This window comes from Heptranchias perlo, chromosome 4 (assembly GCF_035084215.1).
Source record: "Heptranchias perlo isolate sHepPer1 chromosome 4, sHepPer1.hap1, whole genome shotgun sequence".
In the NCBI taxonomy this organism is placed as follows: Eukaryota; Metazoa; Chordata; class Chondrichthyes; order Hexanchiformes; family Hexanchidae; genus Heptranchias; species Heptranchias perlo.
In genome coordinates, this window is record NC_090328.1 from 63,562,572 (window position 1) to 63,587,400 (window position 24,829).

Consider the following 24,829-nt stretch of genomic DNA (forward strand, 5'->3'; position numbering starts at 1 on the left):
ACTTCTTGGGGGTAATTTTAGCCCCAAAGAACGGGTGTGTTGGGGGTGGGTGGGAGGTCAAAATTACAAGTTTTTTTTTGAAGTGGGACCACAACCCGGCTCCAACACGTCCACTTTCGGGGTTAACCCAGGTGTGTTTGGATGCACGTGGCCATCCGAAACCTGGAGGTCCCATCCCCACTTAATGCTGGCGGGCAGCTTGTTAAAGCGGCAATGTACGTTATTGCGATAGTTGAGGCACTTAATTTTTTGTGTATTAAAAAGGTAAAATGAATTTAACCGTACCTGCATGGGTTTCCCATCACTTCCAATTCTCGTCAGGCGAAAGCAGGCGAGAAGGGCTGGATCCACGGGGTGAGTGCCTTTATTGTACTGCTTGTGGGCCAGGAGGAGCAGGAGTGCTTCATCCAGGCAAAACAAACTTACCTATTGCGATTGGCCGACATTCCCCCCCCCCCCCCCCCCCCGCCCCCCAGGATGGGCGAGAGCCCCTCCCGACCTCAGATCTTCTGGAGACCCAATCACCTCCCAGGCCGCGATCTCTCTCTCCCTCCTCTCCAGTTCCCGCCCGACAGCCAGCCTGGCTGTCAATCAGGCTGTCTGCCAGATGCGAAACCCGGAAGTAAAATTTATTGCCCTCAAATAGGTTGCGATCGCAAATTGCGACCCGCCAACTTTACTTCCGGGTTTCACGTCTGATTATCTCCTCGCTCCCTTCCCGGCTCCATGCTAAAATCGTGCTCCTTATCGTTTAACCAGTCACCTGACTTCTTGTCAAATATCTAGAAATGTATAAAAATGATCAAGACTGATCATTTCCACTTTCATAACATCCATTGCTTCTTTTACTACCTCACATCCAGTGATGTTGAAGTTCTTATCTACACTTTTCTAAGCTCTGCGCTCAACTTCTACAATGCTCTACTTGCCAGCCTCTTGAGCTCTATACTATGCAAACTTCAACTTGCTCACAGCTCCGACTTGTGCATCCTATCCCATACTAAGCCGTATTTACCAATGAACCATTACCCTGTCCTCTCCAATTTTGATTGACTCCCTGTTCCCTAAGTTGCCTTACATTTTCACCATCTATGAAAAGAAACTTTGCTTCTTAAGATTATTGATTCTTTTTTGATATTCAGTAAACTTAAAACTATATTTGCACACATCATGAACCAAGAAGCTAATTTATCTACAAAAAGATAGACTTCATTGCACTTAATCTAACTTATTAGTATCTTCCTCTCATCAGATGCAAGTTAAATCTTTTTTAAAAATATGTGATGCAAACCTTTCAAGTATGATTACTGAAGTCCTTAATTATTGGTACCCCAAAACTGCCCAAACATTGGTTTTTTGTGCTATTCCAGTGGTTTTGCAGTATAATTGAAAATGCATTTTACATTAACTTAGTATGCTAATACTATGGCAGAATTTCATTTTGAAGATTAAGCCATTCAGTATACATTGATTCACATTTTATGTCTGTATGGAAAATATGCCACTTTCACAGCTGAAATATTTGATATTCTTCAGGGGTGGATCTGGTATTGTGGTCATTGGAATTTCTAGCTTGTATTCCAAAATTGCTAAAATGGTCTTTTTCCTAGGAAAAAGTTCTTTTATGGCTTCTACAATATATGCAGGAACAAGGAATATCTTTGGATGAGGTTGATCAGTATGGAAATACAGCAGCTCATGTTGCTACCCAACATGGTCATCTGAGTTGCCTTCAGGTATGGTTCACTGATTTATAATAAACACTGTTTTGCCAGAGTTCTTTTTGGTAGTGACTTGAGTAAGAGATGCACATTTTCCACACATTATTTTGTTTACTTGTATCTTAAGTAAAAAATTTGAAGGTGTCAGAATGAGGTCCTTTCACTGTAGGATCTTGGGATCCCAAGATCAATGGCATAAAAATCTTCTTTCTGCCAGCTGTAAGTGCCCTACATGAAATGACTTTGGGTAGTCTCAATGCAATCCCTCATGGCTTCTGACCTACAGCATAAAATTGCCAAAAATCAAGCCCAAAATGTCTTTAAATTGGCCATATTACAGGATGTGGGAAATGCAGATGTCAGACTGCTGCCCATATCCTAACTCGCACAAAGTCCAGTTCACCCATCACCCCGTGCTCACTTACCCACATTGGCTCCCGGTCCACCAACGCCTCAATTTTAAAATTCTCATCCTTGTGTTCAAATCCCTCCATGGCCTCACCCCTCCCTAACTCTATAACCTCCTCCAGCCATTCAACTCTGAGAACTCTGCATTCCTCCAATTCTGGCCTCTTGTGCACCCTACCCTTCTTTCACACGACCATTGGCAGGCGTGCCTTTGGCTGTCTAGGCCCTAACCTCTGGAATTTCCTCGCCAAACCCCACCACACTCTCCCTCTCTCTTCCTTTAAAATGCTCCTTAAAACCTACCTCTTTTACCAAGCCTTGGTCACCTGTCGTAATGACTCCTTCTTTGGCAGGTTGTAAATTTTTGTCTGATTATGCTCCTGTGAAGTGCCCTGGGACATTTTACTATGTTAATGGCGCTATATAAATTCAAGTTGTTGTTGGGTATAGCTTGCTTGTGGTTGGGGTTCAGAAATATGGGAAAGATTTGCACTATGTCTAACAAAGTTATAAATGTGTTTATAAACCCATTCTGTGTAATCATTTCATTACAATATCGCACAGAGGAAATCTTCTCCAATTTTTGGGCTGGAGTGGAGTGTGCATCGAGCCAAGCTGTACCTGATGTGGAAGTGTTTGTTCCTGACACTTGAGGGCTGATTTTAACTTGCTCTGCCTGGTGTAAACAGGGTGGTAACGGCCTGAAAATGTTGTCAGGTCAATTACTACCCCGTTTATACTGGTGCGCTGGCCATCTTGAGTAGGGTCCAGAGATAGGCGATCGGAGTGCCTACCACCTTCAGGTGGGAGGCTACTTGTAATATGTAAATCAAAATGGTTTGTGCCTCACGACAGGCAGGCAACTGACACACTCCACCCACTCTGGTGTTCAAATCGGACGTTCCCTTTCCCAGCATCAGTACCCCTCATCTTGCGGAGTACAAAAATCAAGAGGTATATATTTTTCACAACACAGAATAGTCCAGTGCAGCTATACAGTACTGATCTCCAGTTATACAGTACTTCTACCAGTCATATAATTAGTGTGTCTGTATATTACAAAGAAAGACACAAATGGACAATCAGAAATCTGAAAATCACATCTATTTTGTGTATCTACTTTTTTAAAAAGGGGTTTTTAAGTTGTATTTGATCTGTTGAAATTATTAAATCATATAAATGATAATGGACCTTCGTTATCTAATTTTTTTTTCATCTTTCTTCAGAATGCTAGTCAGACAGAAGCTTAAATGACTGTTGGTGTTCAAAATTGGATTTTTTATTCTGTTTTTGATTTTTGATTTTTATTTAAATTTGCTTCCTTAGACCTTGGTAGAATATGGAGCAAATGTGACAATACAGAATCAAGATGGAGAGAAGCCTTCCCAGAGTGCAGAACGGCATGGACACACTACTTGTTCACGTTACCTGGTGGTTGTGGAAACCTGCATGTCTCTAGCATCACAAGTGGTGAAATTAACAAAACAACTAAAAGAGTAAGTCACAGTGCTATATAAAGGACAAATATAGATTTTCTTTTTTAAAAAAAAAACAAAAGTATAACATATTCAATTAATCACCTATATGGTAGGATATATATATATAGAGCAGTAGAAAGTGGTATCCTCAATTTAGAGTTTCTTTGATACCATACTCACAGATTAACCATAACCAGGGTCACAGTCTCAGGATACAGGGTATGCCATTTAGAACCGAGATGAAGAGAAATTTCTTCACTCAGAGGGTGGTGAACCTGTGGAATTCTCTACCACAGAAGGCAGTGGAGGCCAAGTCATTAGATGTATTCAAGAAGGAGATAGATATATTTCTTAATGCTAAAGGGATCAAGGAATATGGGGAAAAAGCGGGAACAGGGTACTGAGTTAGACGATCAGCCATGATCATTTTGAATGGCGGAGCAGGCCCGAAGGGCTGAATGGCCTACTCTTGCTTCTATTTTCTCTGATTCTATGATTTTAAGTAGACTTGGAGCTACGTAGTCACCTTAGCTTATGTTCCTTTAATCCTGTATGTTATAGATTCTAAATTTGTATATTACTTGTTTCTATTTTGCAGCAAATTGACTGATAGAAATATAAATAAAATCAGTATAAAGTTATGCCTGTCTGAAATGTATGTAAGTCTGTTGTTTACATTTTGGTCAGTACTTGCATAATTGCATGCAAGCTGGTGTATTATTACATAAGTATCTGTAACATTGTAAATATAAAGCACTTTTATGTTTCTTCGTGGCAGTGATAAATACCTGGTAAAATTATAGTCAGTTATTTGTTACTAACAGTAGTCCAAGGTAATGTGTTTATTTTTCATTTTCATTTAGCTGACATATGCAACGTCCTAGTGGGACTACAATGTTGTGCAACCAATTTTTGATGCATCAGAATTTGAAAGGGGAAGAATTCATGATTATTTACTGGTCTTGAATATTGCCACTAATATTGTAAAGCTGACATGTCTTACAGGGGTTATAATTCATCTGTATAGACGATCTGTGTAGTTTCTATGGGAGATAGACACTTCAGACAGGTGCAGCAACCATATATGTAATGCTTGGCAAATGAGTAATAGCTTTTCAATCCCAGAATGTCGTCCTCTTCATTGTAGGCTCATCTTGTGTAGTGGGCCAACTTAGACCATACATGTATGGAAATCCAGAAGTCTTACAGTACCAGATGTGAGCATGTTTGCAGCTTTTGCCAGATGTATACTGAATTTTCATATATGTCAAAAAATATTACAGCAGGATGTGAGGCAGTTATCCATCTGGAAATAGAAACTTTTCATATGCACATCTGTATTCATTATGATGCAGCAATCATTCATTATTTGTATTTTGTTCTGCTGTAAATAAAATTCTTTCTTCAAATCATTAAGTATAATGTGTGTTTGTATCTGTGTCTCTCCTTGCAGGCAAACAGCAGAGCGGGTCAGCTTGCAAAACCAAATTCAGCATTTCCTACAAGACCAGACAACAGAAGGATCAGGACCTCTATCTCCTAGGTACCTAAAATGTGTTTATAAACGAGGTTTCTATTTTTTTTAGAAAGAGATACTTCTAATGTTTCTGTATTTTACACAAAGTACTATATATTTAAATACTGGAACATAACCAACACTCCATGTTCAATAACAGTATTAAAAATTGATATTTAAACTGAACCCCACATGATGATTAAAGCTAAAAGTCTTGGCACCCATGAACTGTATGAATAATATAATCCCAGAGTACTAGGTAAACAGCATGACAACCCCCAATTTGTTGGTGTTAACTTCTAAGTTCAGCATTAGCCACTAATGTATTTTTTTAAAAATAACTTGGTGTAAATTTGGCCTTGTTCCTCCAGATATTAAAGAAAGACCTAGAGCATTATTCTTTCATCAAACATTGCTTTGGCTTTACATGTACCCATTACTGTAATTTTTTTTGTAAGTTCTACTGTCCCTTTTGACATTTTATACAATAGGAGTGGGCTCAGAAGCAATTTGACATATTTTCATCTAACCACTTTCAATTGTCACAAGCTTGATCACATAACTAGGCCATCAGCCTGTTGTCCACTTTCTTTCAAATTTCCCTAAACATCCAGTCCAAAAAAACTGAAGGAAGTACAGCTTGACAATTCTGAAATAAAGCATCTGAAAAAAAGCCTGACAAATAAAGATGAATCAAAGTATTTAGCCTTGGAGTAGGGAGGAGAGAAATCAGCTCTGTTTCTCACTCCTGACTGCCTGCTGGAAAGTACATGTGTATAAGGTGAGACCAGCATAACAGCTAAGTAGTAATGCTGCCCGACCAACACTCACTATTTGGAGTCACATGAGAATTGCCGCTTGTGCGAAGCTTTGGAAGGCAGTAAGTGCCTATAAACTGCCCAGCAGGACAGGAAGGCAAACATTTTGGGCAAAGTAATTTCTATTGTCCCCCTATCCTTTTTGTAACTTAAACCAAGATTTTCCCCTGTTGGTACAGTATAAATATAAATGGCTATTGGCATGTTTTAGATAAAATCAAGTGGAAGTGTGCTGTTTGCACCCAATCTTCCCAGGTCAACTCGTGAGCATAATTTCAGGTGTAGATTTGGACTGATCCAGAGAGCACTGAAGTGGTTGGAACGTAACAATGTGTATAAGTGAAATTTAAAATGATAGAGGCAATTAAAGGGGAATGTGACAAAGTTGCAAAAATTTTTCAAAGCTTTTGAAGAGTCTTATAATGTAACTCAATTCTTCAGCATTTGCAAAGCCTGAAGAGACGGGTTACTAAGAGACAGATTAAAAAATGAAGGGAAAGGAAATCATGCTGTAGGCATAATTCTGCAGGCAAGTAAGAAAGAACCCCAGGAGCTGAAGGGACAGACGAGGGATATATTACAAAAAAATTTGGGCTTCCACTCTCGCTTCTCAAATGCTCCCGTTTCATTATGAGGAGACACCCTAATTTAAATTTTTCTCAGGGCCTTAATTAACTTTATGCACAGACTTCTGGGACATCCTCATTTACCAGACACAATAAGACAGGTTTCAGGCCTCATGCATCCATGCTCAATAATATGGCCATCAGATACCTGATGCACTACAGCATATTGGGCTCCTGCCATTGCATTATCAACCCCAAAGTATGGGAGACTATTCATCCATGAGTGGGGGAGGAACATCACAATTAAGCCTGATCATGTCCTTGCCTGATATTGATATACAGGCACTTTCCAGCAGATGTCACTGGATATCAGTAGGGGTAGGGAACACTGGCTGAATTTCCTTTTATTAGTCCATGGATGCACCCCTATATGTTGCTTTTACTAATTAAGTGATTGGGATAGTTTTCTCTTGTCTTTTCATTCTCAGTCTTCTGTTTCTTCTGGTTTTGCCCTTTACCCATCACTGTGCTACATTTCTCTTTTTTTACTGCTTGTTCATTTGCCCCAATCATTAGGGATAGAAACATGGCACACATCTGTGCAATTACTGTGAGCTGTAATCCGGACCTAATGCTAGTGAAAAAGAAAGAACTTGCACTTATATAGCACTTTACACAACCTCAGGACGTCCCAAAGCAGTTCAGTCAATGAAGTACTTTTGAAGTGTAGTCACTGTTGTAGGGAAACATTTGTAAACAATTTTACAACATGGCAGCCAATTTGCACACAGCAAATTCCTACAAACAGCAATGAGATAATTTATCAGATTTGTTTTAGTCTAATTGATTGAGGGATAAATGTAGGCCAGGACACCAGGAGAACTCCTCTTTGAATAGTGCTATGGGATCTTTTATGCCTACCTGAGAGGGCAGATGGGTCCTCGGTTTAACACTTCATCTTGAAAGACTGTACCTGCAACAGTGCAGCACTCCCTCAGTACTGCACTGAAGTGTCAGCCAACGTTACATGCTCAAATCTCTAAAGTGAGGTTTGAACCCACAATCTTCTGACCAACGTGAGAGTGCTACCACTGAGCCAAGGTTGACACCTAAATGGTAAATGAGAAAGCAGTAAGAACATATGTAACAAATTTTAAATTTTAAATTCAAAAAGGATTTCCAGTTGCATGCAAGAATTTAAGGAATCGGCACAAGTAAATTATTTAATTTTAGAGTTGCAAATGATCTATTTAAATTCCACGTAGAGGTGTTCTGGCTCAACTGGCTACAGTAGTGAGTAGCTCAGCCACATAGACCAGGAAATTCCTAAGTTTGATCGCCTTTTGCTCTGAATTTGCTCATCTCATTGGGGCAGCAGTAGGGGCAATAAATTAGACTCCGGCACCTGGCTAAAAAAAATAACTGTTGTAGTTACTCTAATCTATCTGGATGCCTCATACTGCAATGCCCTAGCCTCCATTTGAGCTTGGAATGAAGTGAAAATGGCAGCTGTCAATATGAGAGCACTGCAGATGAATGTTCTTGTATATTTTTAAATCAATTTCATAGTACAAAATAGGTAAAATATATCTTTTTAAAAAAGGGAGAGCACTGTTGAAACAATTTCTGAGACGAGGTTATTATGGATATTTATCCTGGAGTATTCATTAAGTCAAAACTCTGGTAAAGTTTTTCAAAAGACACTTTTTTATAAACCTCCTCCAGTATTTTTACTTGGAGCTGCTAACTATCATCTTGACTCCTTCAACAGTAGGGATAGTGCAGCCAGAACCATGACATCTCCACAACTCATTCACTTTCAGCAGGTCTGTTGTACACCCCAGCCGTAATGCATTTACACTATATACTGGCAGAAAACTGAATAAACTAATTGCCAAGTAAACAGAGAGCCACCTTTGGACTCAACCACATTAATATCTGGCTGAGAGGCATGCTTTACCGTCCTCCAGCTTTCGTCCATTAGCTTTCACATTTCTTTTTATAATCCTGTATCTTCTAACTACATAGAAGTTATTCTCAGTTGCATATCAGTGTCCTAGATTAAATCTGTGTTTTTTAAATAGGTTACTTTCATAATAAGCAGTTTCAATCTTTAACTCTGTTGCTTGGTATGCAAGATATGTACCAAGCCACTAATACTGGTGGGAAATAAAAATCCATGACAGCTTAAAAAAATTGGCGTACCTTAAGTGCCAGAGCGCTGTGTTCTAAAATTATTTGCTCAGCCAGATTAATGAGACATGGACTTCCTTGTAACTTTCCAGCTATTGTTTTCTTTTGTTACAACATCTGTACAAATAACTTTATGCAGTTTTGAATGGTGAGACTATTATACTGTATAATCAAGGGAGTTAGGAAACATTTATTCTCTGAATAAATTGAAAAAGTAAACAATTTTTAAAAATACTCTTGAGGACCACTCAACGCCATCTGTTATCCTTGAGGTGGGAGGCAGGGACAATCTGGAGCACTGGATTTTCTGTAACAGACATCAGTGCTGCTCTGTAATTAGCCAGCAAAAACTGCAAGTTACACTGTTTTGATTGTACTTCTCACCCACTCCATCTAGCAGGCTGCCCACGAATTCTTAAAATTCACCCAACTGAAACAGGTGGAAAATAGTGTTGGAAAACTGACTCAAACTTATGGCTGTCTGATTGTGAGAAATAAGCTCTGATAGGCTAATTAGCTTTTTCTATTAGTGGTGTAATTTTAAAAAATCATTAGCCTTTTTAAAAATTAAAATGGTGAAACCTGACTAATCTCCTCAGCGCAACAAAGTAGTTAGAAAAAGATAGCTTTTGGAAATGTCTAGTACAGCACTAAGAACCGATTTTTAATTTATTCTCATGTATCTTGTGTTTTTTTGTTCGTTTTCTACCACAACCAGTTCCTCTATACCATCCGAAACCAGTAAGAAGAAAGCTCATATGTCATGTGATCAAAAGATGACCGGTGTAAATACAAATGGGAGTGCAACTACTTACAGCACTGAAACAAAACCAAAGACTACCACAAGAGGGATGCTGAAACAGAAAGGTGAAGAAGCAGACAAAATTCTCCGCCAACTCTTGGGAGAAGAGATTTCTGGAAATGTGTGCACACAAGAAAAACTTACTTTGGAATTTCAAGATGGGCAGGAGGCAAGTGTTGTAACAGGGTCTGCAAGGAAAGTCCTGAGAGACAAAAGGGAACTGAAACTGACCAGACTGAGATATTCTCAGAGATCCTCTAGTGAGTCAGACACTGACTCCCATATCAGTGAAGATCAGAAGAACTCTCCCATTAAAAGAGCTGACAAGCCACGACCACAGCCCATTGTTGAAAAAGAGGAATACACTGCAAAAGTACACTTCATGATTAAAAAGCACACCTCAGCAGTAGGCAGAATGTTCCCTTTTGCCCCTAAAGCCTCTGGTACATCAGAGGAACAAAGTCATTCTCCTGCTGCTGAAAGCTATGATAAAGTTCCTGAATGTCAGCATCAGATAAGTCGTCCAGTCAGGACCCTGTCTACCGAGGAATCATTTCTGCCTTGTGCTGACAATACTACCACACAAAAAACTACAAACAGTCCTAAAAGTGCTCTTAAGTCACCATCTTCAAAAAGTAGAACTTCTCAGAATTTAAAACTAAGAGTGACCTTTGAGGAACCTGTTGTGGAAATTGAACAAACAGTTTGTGAAATAGATAACAGGAAGGGCACAGAAAGTGAAGGAACGTTGCCAAAGTCTCCATCTAGTTTAGAAATGGGTGAGCCATTGAACAGATATGTTGGACATTTTCGATCACCAGTGGAATCTATAAACAGTAACCAGAACAACAATAACTCAAAAGCTATCCATTTAACCATGACATCCACCCCCAATTTACCACTGAAATCCACAGGAAAGAAAGCTGGAGGTTCAAAAGCAAGTCTTGTAACTCCCACAAAAGTTAATACCAAGACAGTGAGTGTGGTAAAATCTACTAAACAATCAATTTTTTAGTCTTTTGTCACATACTAAAAAATTTAAACTAACTTTTTAAAAATACAAAATAGTGCCAAATATTTTGTGTACATTTGTATAGAAGAAACTTAGTTGAACAAATCTAAAAATATTTTTCACCGTTCTTTCTACATTTTTTTTAAAATGTAAAATAAAAAGATATAGGTAGTTTTTAAAAAGGTACAAATATGTTGATTGTTTCTACATTATAAATTTTCAGTATTTTCTAATATAAATGGTATAGAGTAGGGGAGTGGGAGATGAATGGTTATAAGTTTGATGTTCTGCACTTAAATCAATTGCTGTTATTAAAATAGACGAATCAGAAAATCTATATTCATTTTGTTCCTTTATGCCAATTTTCTTCCCTCTCTCTCCTGATGGCATTGATACCTTGGCCAAGTAACCATTCTTTTTGTAAGCCTAGAGAGTGAGTGTCTGCAAACTATAAGGGCTATTGCAGCTGAGTGTGACTGTGTCCTTACCCACATCCAGTTGCTGGATAGCAATCAGGAGCAGGAACTCAAGATGATTTTGTTCCCTCACCAACCGAACATGGTAATTCTGAGGACAATTGTAGGGCCCCAGTTGCACCTTGGCTAATATCAACTAACTCAGCATAGATTAATAATCAAATCTAGGGTTGCATGGTCTGTATGGCTCAGTTATCCAATGCCGTAACCAGCTGAGCCGAGCTCAGAAAATATACCTTTTGAGGAACTGTGTAGGACAGTGGGTTAGAGAACACTGTTATTTTTACTTCTGGGAACTAGGTTTGAATTCTCCCCCAGACTGATATTATGAAGCGTTTTATTCTCTGGCAGGTATAAGGATCTTGAGTAAAATAAGCTTCTATTGGCTATGGATCACCAGTACAGAACTGCCTATTTTTGGTACCAATTTGTACTCTGGCCAAAAGAACAGTTGGTGTTCTTCTGAGGTATGGGTTAAGTCATATTTAAGCAATGTAGAAGGAGGTTTACTTAGCACCTGACCTGAGAGTATGTGATGCTATCAGTAGGTGGAAAAAGTGGAAAGGTTTGCCATTTCCCCGACAGTGACGTCCTCATCATAAAAAGCATAAAATTATTATTTTTTAAATGTTCCAATCTTTCATTGGACTTAGTTCTATTGCAACACAATTCAGTGCCTGCAATCTTCACTAAAACCTCAGTAGCTTCCTCTTCTCTGAATTCACCACCGTCTTGTCTACTTTCAATTTCACTCTTCACATAAGCTCCCCTTGACCCGTATCATTGGCATGCCTCGTGGCCTTTCTTCACCCATGGTCTCAATTTCTACATCATCATCTCCCCTACCACCCACCCACAATCCCTCATTATCTTACCATGGAGAGAAAACACTACCCCAGGACCCTTACAACCTGGTGCTCAAATTCCCAAATTCACCCACTTTGGTCTGCCACTTGCCACAACTCTTTCTACTATCAATTGCTTAACTGCGCTCTCACTTCAATCTTTGATCCCCTGGTTCCCAGCAAAACTATCACTGTCTCCGAGTCCAGGCATTCCCCCTGGGACAACCCCATCTTCACTCCCTCAAGTCTGGGTGTAAATTTGAGTGTACCTGATGCACAACTGGCCTAGACATCTATCACTAGATGTGGTTTAACATGTCAAGTGCCAACATGCTGCACTCTCTTCTGCCAAAACCACCCATTGTTCCAGAATCATCCTAGAGAGAAAGTATAATGCCAGGCTCTTTATTTTTCTTAGACCAACTACCTCCTCGAACCCCTCGACCCCTCCACCACCACTTCAAACACCAAGTGTGAGGAGCTTATGAGTTTATTTGTCACCAAGATTGCTCCTCTCTGCTTCAAAACCACTATTATCAACTCCTCAAATTTCCACCATCTACCCTTCCATCCGTACCAATTATCACCCTATCTCTAACATCCCTTTCCTCAGTAATGTCCTTGAACTTGTTGTCTATCTGCACCTTGTCTGCCTCTCCTGTTATCCCTGTTCAAATCCTTCTACTCTGATTTGCACCTTTTGATACCACCATCAAAACTATCATTTTCAAAGTCATGAATGACATCTTCTGTAACCATGGTCCTTTATCCCTCCTTGAGCTCTCTGAATGGCCAATCATGTCCCTTCTCCAACCCCTCTCTTCTATCGTCCAGCTTGGTGGGACTGTTTACTCGAGGCTCTTTCCCTGTTTATCCAAATGTAGCCACTGATTCCCCAGCATTAGGTACTCTTCCCTTCCCACACTATCACTTCCAGAGTACCCCGTGCATCTTTCCGTGCCCCCCCCTCCCCCCCATTTATCATCTACATGCTACCCCTCAGTTGCATCATCCCCAGGCATTGCTGATGACACCCAGCTCTACTGCTCCACCACCTCCCTTGATCCCTCAACTGCCTCAGTGCTGTCAGATTGCTTTTCTGACACTGAGTTGCGTGGGTCACATTGGGAAGATTAAAGCCAACATCTTTGGTCCCACCACCGTCTCCATTGATTCCATTCCCCTGCCTGACCAATATTTCAGGTTGAACCAGATTGTTTATAACCATGGCATCCTGTTCAACCATGAGTTCAGTTTCAGATCCCATATACTTACCAATCACAAAGGCTATTTATTTCCTCCTCTGTCCTTACCTCAGCTCCTGAATGCTGAAACCCCCAAACTTGAATATAACAACACTCACATTGCTGGTCTTCCTTCCTCCACCCTCCATAAACTCCCAACTTGTTTAAAGCCCAGCTATATGCATCCAGTCCTACACTAAGTCCCGTTCGCCCATCACTCCTGTCCTTGCCGACCTACATTGGCTCTCTGTCTCTCAAAGCATTAAAGTTTAAATACTTGTTTTTAAATCTCTCCATTGTCTTATTCCATCCTAACTTTGTAATCTCTTCCAGCTCTATATTCTCCCCCCACCCCTTAGCCCCTGAACACTCCTTTGTCCTAACTGTGGCATTTAGTGCATTTCCCACTCCCTTTGCCCCACCGTTGAAGGCAGAGCTTTCAGTTGCCTGAGTCCTACTCTCTGTGATTCCTTCCCTAAACCCCTCTGTCTCTCAACCTCTCTCCTGTTATTTACAAACCACCTCAAAACCCACTTCTTTGACCAGGCATTTGGTCAACCCTAATAATATATCTTTCTTTGGCTCAGCATCCATTTTTTTCCTTATGCCTCTGAAGTGCCATGGGACATTCTTAATGTTAAAGGTGTATATAAATGCAAGTTGTTGTGTACAAACATTTTATTTTCCTTTTTTATTTGTGAATTTATGAAATTATAATAATGGAACTTTAACAACTACATAAGACAGTTGCTTGGTAACATTTATCACTGAAGGGAGATTTGAAAACTTCATATATACTATAAAGTTTTCTCTACTATTAAAGTTTATGATTTTACTTTTGTCATAAAAATGTTTTTGAAGCAGATTTGCAATAACCTGAAAGTTTGTTTTCTTTGGATTAATTATTTAATGCAAGAACAGCAATCAAATGTTAACCATTTCATCAGAACATTTTTATTTTACTGAAATGTCTTCTATATGATTTGGGCAACATTAGTCATGTTTGAAGTTTTATTTTGCTTATTGTTTGATTGGAATTTTAATTTGAATCCTGTTAAAACTTTGATTTGCACTTGTTTAGTTTTTGTTTTTCTTTAGAATCCCATGGCACTATCGTTTGTACAAATAAAATTGCAATGCAATCCTAAATATTGGGTGAACACCTCCTGTTAAAAGCAAATGCTGTAGAAGTTAACACCCTGGTTAATTTTTTTTGGAGAGGGGTTGTGTCATCTGGAACACATTTTTTAAAAATGCTGTTTTTTTCAATTTCTCCTGATTTCTTAATTTTTTTTTGTATTACTACTGACATCATCCAGGGATGGTGCAGTTGAAATGCAAGGGTGGTTGTTCTCAGCCTTATGAAGTTGTTGATTTAACTCAAGCAGATAGGAAAAAATAATCCAGGATGCTGTATTCAGTGATATTTTATTCAGCACTCTCATGGAATCAAGTCACAAAATATAAAACTGAAATACAAGATCACTGAAGTGCCTTCAGTTAATGGCCATCATTATACAGTTGGAATAGTAATAGCTCCAGGGATGAAGTCCTCAGCGCACTTAGTTTAAACAAAAGTACTCTAATAAATCAACCAAAATAAACAAAGGAACTGTTAAAGTAATTGATTGTACTTTCAAAGGACTTACAACCCTTTAAAGGGAGTATTTGCTTATGTATTAATTACCTGTATATTCCACAGTGTTTGCTTAATAGGAACTACTGGATAAAGGGAACATTTACTCATGAGGGTATTCCTGTTCAGCTTTCACTGTGTTTATGATGAAAGGATTCAAACACTGTGTGATTGATAGGAATGCATGATCCATTAAGTAAAGCTGTAGAAATCCACATGGAAATGTGCTAACAGTATTAATGCATTAAGATGTTTTCTGCAGATCCGCCTTTCATGGTTCTGCCCGTTGAAAAATTACGATGCTTAAAGTGACATTTGTAAGATTTCATCTTTACAAAAACATTGGCGGCACTGTAAATCCAGTTCTTCAATAGGGTATGCTAGAAAGTTTGTTTATATTACCATACATACCAGCTGGGATTTTGGTGCTATAGAATCATCTATTATTTGATCCTCAACACATCTTAACCCTTTATTCAAAGGATTCCCTCTTTTTTTAGGCCATTGATAATTGAAAACATCAACAATGGCTACTCCTATTTCCCACAATGGCTTCTCAACAAAATTGTTGCTATGACTGAGTTTAAAGAATAGCCATGTCTAGTAAATTAGCAGTCATAGTACTGAGGGTCAGAGTGACTGGCAGACAGAGCTGCTCATTGTATAAATTAACTCTACCTTGTTAAAATTGAAGGAGAGCAAACTTTGAATATAAACGGGTGAGAAACAGAATTGTAATTTATTTCACAAGAAACTTTTGGTTGTGATTATATTTTGATATTTTAGATTATATTTTGGAATTTGAAAAGAAAGCCATATGGGGTACTGCAGTTTTAATTACTCCAAGTACAAATACTTTGTAAAGTAGCTGCAACAGCTGCTGGACAAGGGACAAGATCTTATTCATACAACTGAAAGTTAGTGCCATGGCATTCTTGTTGCTACTTGATGTATAAGAAAGAAACCATTTGTTTGTCCAGTTTCTAGATTAAGAAAGCAATTATTTTACATGCTTAATGTTTTTTTGATGGTTTTCTAATTAATTTGCACAAACATAGCATACTCTTAAGTTGCATGTAATCATCTTTTGGTGGTTTTACATGATCTGGCTGTTATTGCACACCTATCTGAATAAGCATTCACCTCTTTTAGGGTTATTGCAACAGCGATATTACTTCTGCATGCTTACTGATCAAGGGAAGTGGAGCATGGTATGTTTGAAAACTACCAAAGGGAGTTCATGTATTATTGGCTGTTGGCATAAATGTGTAGAACATTATGTATTAACTTCATCTTTTGTGTCACCACCTAACCAGTATAGAACTAACTCCTGTTTATTCATTGTTAACTCTATAAATTTCACTAAATAATGCCCATTCCTGTCTTCAATTAGACTTGACTTAATTTGTTTCTAAAGTACAAATTGTAGTTACTAAAACTTCTCCTGCATTATCCATTCTACAGATCAATTGAGTATTTAATCAGAAGTTGCAGCTAATGATTACTTTCACCTTAAAATAAAATGCTCCTTCATGCATTCAGTTTCTCAGTTGAATGTTTTTTTCAGTAATTTTAAACAAAAGAAAAACATGTAATGTGCTTAAAATCAAAGTATACTGTGGGAAACTAATTATATTTAATTTTTTAACTAACAATCTTTTTAACCCATTCTAAAATTTACATTGATTTAGATATTTATAATGAATCCTGGCAATGGAATAATTATAAAGTTTGCTAATTTTCCACATGATGAGTTGCATATTATTAGTAGAAGTCATCACTCCAATCATTCTGTGACACGTTTGTCCTAGCAAAAGTTTTAATTGAATTATGTTTTAAGATTTCTGACCGAGATCGTTTCTCAATTAAGGAAGTATTCATTGATTAATATTATCTGTAATGTTACAAAAGAGACTCCCTAAATGATTCTTTTAAATTAATGAAGTGACTGTTCCAAACAGTATATTTGAATCTGCTGCCTTCCAACAGGGTGGGATTTATTTCTACTGGAAAAAAAGATATGTATTAGCTTGATAGTTTTAAAAACCTATACTCTATGATTAATATGGCACATCTTCATTTACAAGCTTCTCTCTTAAATCCCAAAGAAAATTATTATTGGTGGAAAAATTAATAAAAGCTTAATTTTAGTAAGTCAAGAGCAAATGACATAGTCAAAATGAAATAGGTCTGTTTATTTTTCAGAAAAGGTGAAAGGCAAAGTAATCCAATAGGCAGGTCAACTTCTTATCCTCAGACCATTAGCTCAGCCTGTCTCAAAATATGGGCAACTTTGCATTTTGTCTTTGTGTTGGATTACTGTTGATCAAGAATTTTCAGAGAGAAGGGGGCAGGGAGAGTAAAGGGGGAGAAAGGAAAGAAAAATCATAAATTCTGTGAAACAACCAATGTCTGATATTGATGCAAGATGTTTTTTATTGTTAGCAATGCTGTGATAATAGTGAATCTTACAAAGATTTTTGTTGCCCAATAATTAAAAATGTAGATATCTAACTATGTTTTAATCATTTTGTTGTTGTAGGCACAGCCACTTTAGTGACCAGCTCAAGAATTCTATGCTGAAGAATGTGTTTGATAAAAACATGGAGGAGACAGAGTTACGAGAATTCTTCCTGTAAATTATGGTAGCTATAACACAGATTCTATTCAGTGGAGGGACATCTGCATTCTGAAGCGTATGATTCAGCCTCGTGATCCAAACCAGAACTTACAAATTGTATGAAAATGGTTTTTAATCAAAATCTGGAACAATAACCATATCGTCAAACTGTACCCTAGGGAAGGGGGTTGAAAAAGGGAAACAATGGATCAGACTGAAGACACTAGACTAGTGCTGCCTTCCCAAATACAAACACTGGTTAATAAATCCAGTGACCTGAATAAGATCAACTTGTGTTGCTGTGCATACTTTGACAAGTGCAACCAAGTGTGGACAGCTGCCTTATGACTAAAAAACACCAAGTAGTAGACACTGATCAAGCCATTAGTAGCATAATGTATTTAGAACAGTGGTCAGCAATTTGCACCAGATAAAAAGTCTTCGTAGTTTTCATTATCCCGATACAGTTTTTAAAAAAATTTGAACATATTGCTCAGAATTTTATGAACGGCATAACCAGGAAGTCATACCGAAATTTACACCCATCTTGCTATCAGTCAGCTACGTCAAAATTTCCTGAGACTCATTAGTATACGCTGGAACATAAAAACCGACGCAAGACAATTAGAAACCACGTAAACAATTGCGGGTGGAGCAAAGCACTGAACTTGGGCATATTTCTTCAAGACCCTCAATGCATAAAAATTAAAATTTGAAGCCATCAAACTGTCACTTATGCACATTACATACAGAATGCTTAAGAAAATGCAATCGGAAAGTTTTTCAATTTTTAATGTGAATCATTCTGATTCCATAAAGATGTATTAAAAGATACAGAAAATACATTTTATGTCTCATTGAGGAGAAATATTTTTAAAAATGGAGAAAAAGAATCATCATAAAACACCAGAAATTTGACTTTGGATCCTGTTGCACCTAAAGTTTTAGGCATAAGTTTACAGCCTGTTCAGAACTGGCATAAATTCAGGAAATTCGCATGAGTTGCACTTTCACAAGAGGGCAGAGCTATGTTAATGAGCAGCAGAATGTTTCTGCAAAGGTTTCGCAGAATCGGCGTAAAAGATGAATGAAATTAGAGTGTAGCATTACATGACAATTGGATTTTACTTTTTTTGTTTTTCATTCCCACTTAGAATTGGCACAAGAACAGCAGAGGCAGTTGTCAGAATTCAAGAACAAACCTTAAGTCAGTTGCAGCCAGAAGCTTTTATGTTTGACCACAGAAGTAGGGGTGAGAAGTGGTTGACAACCCAGGCATGCAGAGGACATTGTAAGAGGTTGCACCGGACCTCTCACTACCCCAGGTTCTGGATTTACTGTTGCAGGGTCAACTACCTGAGCCTTATCAGTTGACAGGATTTATGAACAAAGTCCACCATTAGAACTGCCTCTGGTATTCAAAGTCACCACTGCCTTAAATTATTATGCAAGAATGTCTTTGCAGGCACCATCACGAATTTCTCACTGATGATGCACGAATTAAGCATAACTTATAAATGGTACCTTAGGGAATTACTCGCTTTAATTCATTGCATTTTTTCTGCATTTTTTTTCCCTGTCCAAATTAAGTTTTTATTAAAGACTTTAATACTTCATTATTTTGCCTTTTTCTTTACCTCACTTAGGAGTTGGCCAGTTTGCAATGCACAAACTTCATATAATTGCTCTTGGGGCAGTAAAGGATTTTTTCAACAGTTGTGCCATACAAAGTATCATATTGTACACACCTCCTCCAGTCCTACAACCCTCCAAGAACTCTGTTCCTCCAATTCTGGGCTCTTGTGCATCCCCTACTTCCTTTGCCCCACCATTGGTGGCTGTGCTTTCAGCCATCTAGACCCTGAGCTCTGAAATTCCCCCTAAAACCCCTCCACCTCTCTCTCCTTTAAGACCCTTTTAAAAACCTACCTATTTGGTCACATAGGAACAGGAGTAGGCCATTCAGCCCCTCGAGCCTGCTCCGCCATTTGATAAGATCATGGCTGATCTGTGATCTAACTCCATATACCTGCCTTTGGCCCATATCCCTTAATACCTTTGGTCACCTGTCCCATTGTCATCATCTTTGGCTCGCTGTCAATTTTTGTCTGATTACACTCCTGTGAAGCACCTTGGGATATTTTATTATGTTAATAGTGCTTTATAAATGTAAGTTGTTGTATGTAACCTTGTGTACAGCAACAACTTGCATTTATATGGATCCTTTAACATAGAATAATGTCCCACAGTGCTTCACAAAGGCATAAAAGGATGCCAAGCGTAATAGATAGGGTGACCCAAAGCTTGGTCAAAGAGGTGAGTTTTAAGGAGAGGGAGGTAAGAGGCAGAGAAGTTTAGGAAGGGATTTCCAGAGCATGGAGCAATGGTGGCTAGAGGCACGGCTTCCAATGGTGGGGCAAAGGGAGGGGAAATATACATCTATAAACTATGTTGTGGCATACATGAACAAGAGGGATATTTTTCAGTGACCATGCAGAAGATATCTAATTTTATTAATTTTCATGCATGTAAATGCCTGTTTTGAGGATTTCTCACGCCACATATATCTTGAGGCAGTCTGGTATGCCAACGACCTTTGAGGGAGAACAAAGATTGTATAGTTGGCTTAAGGAAGACAACTATCCACTACAGCACTGGTTACTGCATGCAATGGCTGGTCTTTTCCACAGCCTCCAATGCATCACCTTTCTCACCAGCGCTTAGTGTACCATCCTGTGATCCCATCTGTATCTTGCTATCCACAACCTCTGGGGTATGTGGCTTTGGCTAGTGCTTGCTTGATGTGTTGTGGATGCTGTAGTGTGGATGCTGTAGTGTGGCTCTTTCTGTGCTGGCGCATCACTAAGTTCCAGCATCTCTGTGGAAGGGTGACTACAGCATGTAATGAGTAAATAAACTATTATCAACATGTCTGTGACAGAAACAGTGCTTTAAATTTTTATCAGTGGGTGTTCAACATATGCGTGTTCCCATTGTAAGCTAACAGTTCTACATACAAGTTGTATACTGTATCCAATGGTCTAAACCAAGTACTCTGACACCAATGTTCACTATGCCTCATTACCACCAAATCCTTCCTATTTATTTCCATGATTGTCTTAGCGTGAGATTCAGGATTTGCAGTTGGAGTATGTTATCTCCAGCTTAGGCGCGCTTCCCCCTCTTGAAAGTCAGCTTCTCCTGAAAGGAGGGAAAGAACACGCCTTGATAAGTTTTTCACTCAATCCTGAGCATAGCTTTAGCCTTGTCTGTGCCAATATGGCTGCTTATCCTGACCTTTATACTTATTTAGTAGCAAGATCTTCTGTGTTCTTTTGGTCAGCCTGTCCATTGTTCTTTGAAAAAGCCATTTGTACCATTTAAAGTCAACCATCTTTCATTACATGATAGTCTTATTTTAGCAATGTAGTTTTGTTTAAATTGGAGAACTCATCTCACTTTGAACCAGATACAATGGACCTTGGATTCAGCAACTACAAATTCCACTGCCACTTTCTAGGCCTGCCACCTGTACTAAAGTGTGCTTATTTCACTGCATCCTGAAGATATCTAGTCGGTGCACCATTTTTCCTGCCACAAGGACTTGAAGGGCACTGTTGAGAAATAGAAAACGCTACTAACTTACATTGTACACATGTTATAAAGATCTGTTAAATACTATTTTAAAGTGTCTCATTAGTTGTAAGTACTTTCTGGTCATTACTGCAAGTATGTTCCAATTTGCTACTGAGAGTTTCATTACACTTGATGATAAAGGTCTCATAGGAATCACGTGGGAAGTGTTTCAAGGAGATTTAATGAAGTGATTCACTATAGTAAATGTTTAGTAAAATAGAAAGCATCTTAATAAACGATTAAACAAACTTAACATATAAAAAACATTGACCAAGCCTGTACCTCAACTAAACTACTAAAACAGACCATAAGTGAATTGATTTTTTATATATCATACAGGCATTTATATGTAACATATTAAATATCGGCCAGGAATTTGCTGCAATGGCATTATTGGCAATGATAGCAATAAGTAAGACCCTTGTCCGCCCCGATTCTCTAGCGCCGATCCAAAGATAAAATTTGCCAGGAAAGTCATTATCATATACCACATCGATAATAGTGGTGCTACAAGGTCTGAAGCGTCATTTTCTCAATTTTTAATAGCAAGGCATGTCCAGAAAAAAGACTTGGAGATTACAGCCGCAATTTAAAAGGAAACACTGTACTCAATACTTCATTTATGAATTTCACACTTAGAGACCCAATGTATATGTGGCATGATCCGATTTAAAAACACTTCATTTTGAGATTTCATTAATGGGTCTGCTAAACAAACGAGAAATGCGGGTGCCTGTTTAATGGAAAATTATCAGTTTCCTGTATATATTTGTAATAATCACCTGAAATATTGTGGCAATTTACTGTCTTTAGCATTTTATTAATTACTTTTTCAGCTCATATTTTTAACTATCACAAAGCAAATTCTGTTCTTAATACCCTTCCACCCTTTAAATTCTGTGCTCAGAACTAAGCTGTGCAGTTATTTGAGCCATCTGCTGAGCAGTCTAATCACAATCATAATTAGGCGTTTCGTGGGCAATCCTGGGAGCGACTCACCTGCGCCTTTCTGCGTTCCTGCGAGTGCCAATTAAAGTAGTGCGATCAGTAAATTCACAATCACCGCTGTTTTGATTGGGCCGGGGTGGGTGCAAAACGTGCGTAATCAATTTTGTAGGGTTTTGGTGATAGTTCCAGCAAAGTGGCGCAAATAGCCCAGGAAATGTTGCTGCTGCATAAGACACTCGTGCCAAAATTTCCTGGAACTTCTGAACTAGAATAATGGCGTTCGCCATAGATGGTGCAGGTTTTCAAGAAATTCCTACCCATTATGTAACAAATGACAGGAAAATGTTACCCGTGGTACACTGGAGCCCCAACATGCATCATAGAATAGTAGGATGTAAGTTTCTTATCTTGGCCACCATGGGAGGGTATTAGGCACTTCTCCATCTAGGTAGCTGATTTCAGAGTAGCAATGGTAGAGGTTTGGCATCAAGTTCCCAAAACCCTAATCTCCCAGCTAAGGTTTGTACACAACACAGAGAAATCCATGAAGTGGAAGAAAATTCTTTTGAAAGATACCTAATGAAGCAGAAATATAAAAATGTCAACAATACTAAACCTAGAGATATGTGCAGTGCAGCTACCCTTCACCCATGGCCCTTGGTGGACTTGGTCCTTCAAGTGCCATTGGGCCTCCGTTCACAGTCTGTGCTGTCACAGGATCTTGATTGAAGTGTTCCTTCTCTTCTTGCTCTTCAGCAAATGGAGGCAAAAGACTTCTATTAGGAAGTTGGATTTCCCAAGTGAAGGCACAGCAAGTGAAAAAGCCCTCTCAAATTAACAACTGTTGATCCTAAAGATTTTCTTCTCCTCCTGTAGGGTAATGCTAACCTCCATTTGGCAACTCCCAACAGTGGCAGAGGAGAGTATTCTGTCACTTCATTGTGTAGGTGCAGTGTGATATAGCAAGACACTAGATGGGATTATAGCCTGTGAGAAAAGGTTAATGATTAAGGTAATATCATTCTTTGGTAAAGTAAATGTATAGCAGGGCTTGCTCTCCTCCCCCACTTAAACTGAATTACAAGCCCCATCATTCAGTAGACAGAAAAATAAATTCAGGAGGAAAGGGAAAATTATGTGAAAACTAATATTTAAGAAGTAACTTGAGGGTTTTGAATTAATGAACTCTGGAATTTTAATTAGGGGCTCATTACCTATGACATTGTTCCCAGTCATTTCACTTTAGGTCTTATCTGAAGCAGTGATTTGCTAGTTTAAATGAAGTATAACTTTATATCTTCGTTAGCTTTTAAAGATCTAAAGGTGAGCTAAATTATCTTCTGTCAAATGACGATTGTAGTGTTACACTGCTGAAATGTCCATTAATTAATTTTATAACCTTAATTTTGTACATGTGTACCATTAAAATTGCACACAGTTGTATAGCTGTGGTCCAGACTGATCCAGCAATCGCCTTTTTACCAACTGTAGATGACTACAAAGATAACGCACTACTTAGCTAGGAGGACAATTGTAACATTCATAATTCATGGGAGGCAGCATTTTGACTGAAAAATAATTGTATGACTACTGGTATCTTCTTGAACAGAGCTATCCTTCATAAACAAGTAAATATTCCATGTATATGGCTAACAAGATACCAACCAAAGTTGCCAGATCTGTTATGGTTTTGTCATTGTTAAAACAGTTTTACATTGCACTTTCCATTATCAAATAGTAGGATGTAGGATGAGGCTGCCCAAATCCATTATATGTAGGACCAGCAATGAAACCAGAATTTCATCCCATCAGTCTGGGCTGGATTCAAACAGAGATGCAAGTAAGTGTTGTAAATTACTCCATTTGTTCTACAACACTTTTTTTTCCCCTTCATATTGAACCATCATCTATTTCTCACTATCTGTATAAAAATTTCAGTATAACTAATGCAATTTTGTTTTTGGAAAATCACAGTATTACTTCACTTTACGTATTGTATTCTTTACTTTCAATTACATATGCATTGGGAAACTAAAGGCAAACTTGAACTCACATTATCTGCAATTGTTTATTGATATTGTTCATGGATATTTGAGTTGGCTAGGGTTCAGGCAACTCCTGGAATTTGCAATGCATTTTAATACTTTGTTGTACAGCTATACTTATGATTTGTTTTGTTCACAATTTTTGTCTTAGATGAATTTTTATACATTTTTATGAAACACTTCCTAGTAGTAGTTTATTATATAAGTTATTCATTAACTAATAACCAACAAACAGTTGATTTTTTAAAAAATTCTCTACTACTGCATCATAAATTCCTGGCTACTGCAGCAAAAGTAACTTGTAATGTTTCACTGAGGATATATCACCTTACTCCTTAATCTACAATGAGACCAATATAAAGAAAATGACTGTACTGATATATTAAAAAATTGTTACCCTAACTAATCTATTGGGTATTATCTGAATGTTTTTCTGTTAAATGAACTGAAACCAGAATGGGTATCAATATTGTCAACCAAGTTTTTTTAATTAAATGATCTTTTATATCTTTTTGATATTTTATCGATAAAATTGCTGTTCTGTTTTGTAAATATACTTGAAGCCACAGTAACTACAGAATAGAGCTTATCCATTCAAATGTTTGTACAGTACACTTCAATAAAAATGACTGTTCAAAACAGTTCAGAATTTTTGTTTTAATTTTAGTATTATTCCTAATGTATTCTGTGCCTTATATATCTTATCAGTCCACTGATGGTACCAAAATTATGAACTTTACAATATTTTCTTAAACCAAGTTAGAATTTTACCGCAGAAAAGGAAGCTCTGAAAAGCTGTCCACTTATTTATGTTCGTATACATACAAGCCTGGATTTTTCGACAACATTATTTTAATACTAGTAT

At 38.1% G+C, this 24,829-nt stretch overlaps 1 protein-coding gene across 6 annotated transcripts in view; it reads left to right on the forward strand.

The window, feature by feature from the left end:
- The window catches only part of sncaip (synuclein, alpha interacting protein), a 140,753-nt gene extending 116,182 nt beyond the window's left edge, over positions 1-24,571 (forward strand). For 5 of the 6 annotated variants that reach the window (XM_067983023.1, XM_067983022.1, XM_067983025.1 and 2 more), the window contains 5 exons: positions 1,611-1,736; positions 3,456-3,625; positions 5,061-5,150; positions 9,419-10,478; positions 17,258-24,571. In XM_067983023.1, the coding sequence (XP_067839124.1) occupies positions 1,611-1,736; positions 3,456-3,625; positions 5,061-5,150; positions 9,419-10,478; positions 17,258-17,272 (1,461 nt within the window). In that variant the 3' untranslated portion in view covers positions 17,273-24,571. The remainder of the gene's footprint in view (positions 1-1,610; positions 1,737-3,455; positions 3,626-5,060; positions 5,151-9,418; positions 10,479-17,257) is intronic. The other variant, XM_067983028.1, reaches the window with a different exon arrangement.
- The last annotated feature ends 258 nt before the right edge of the window (positions 24,572-24,829 follow it).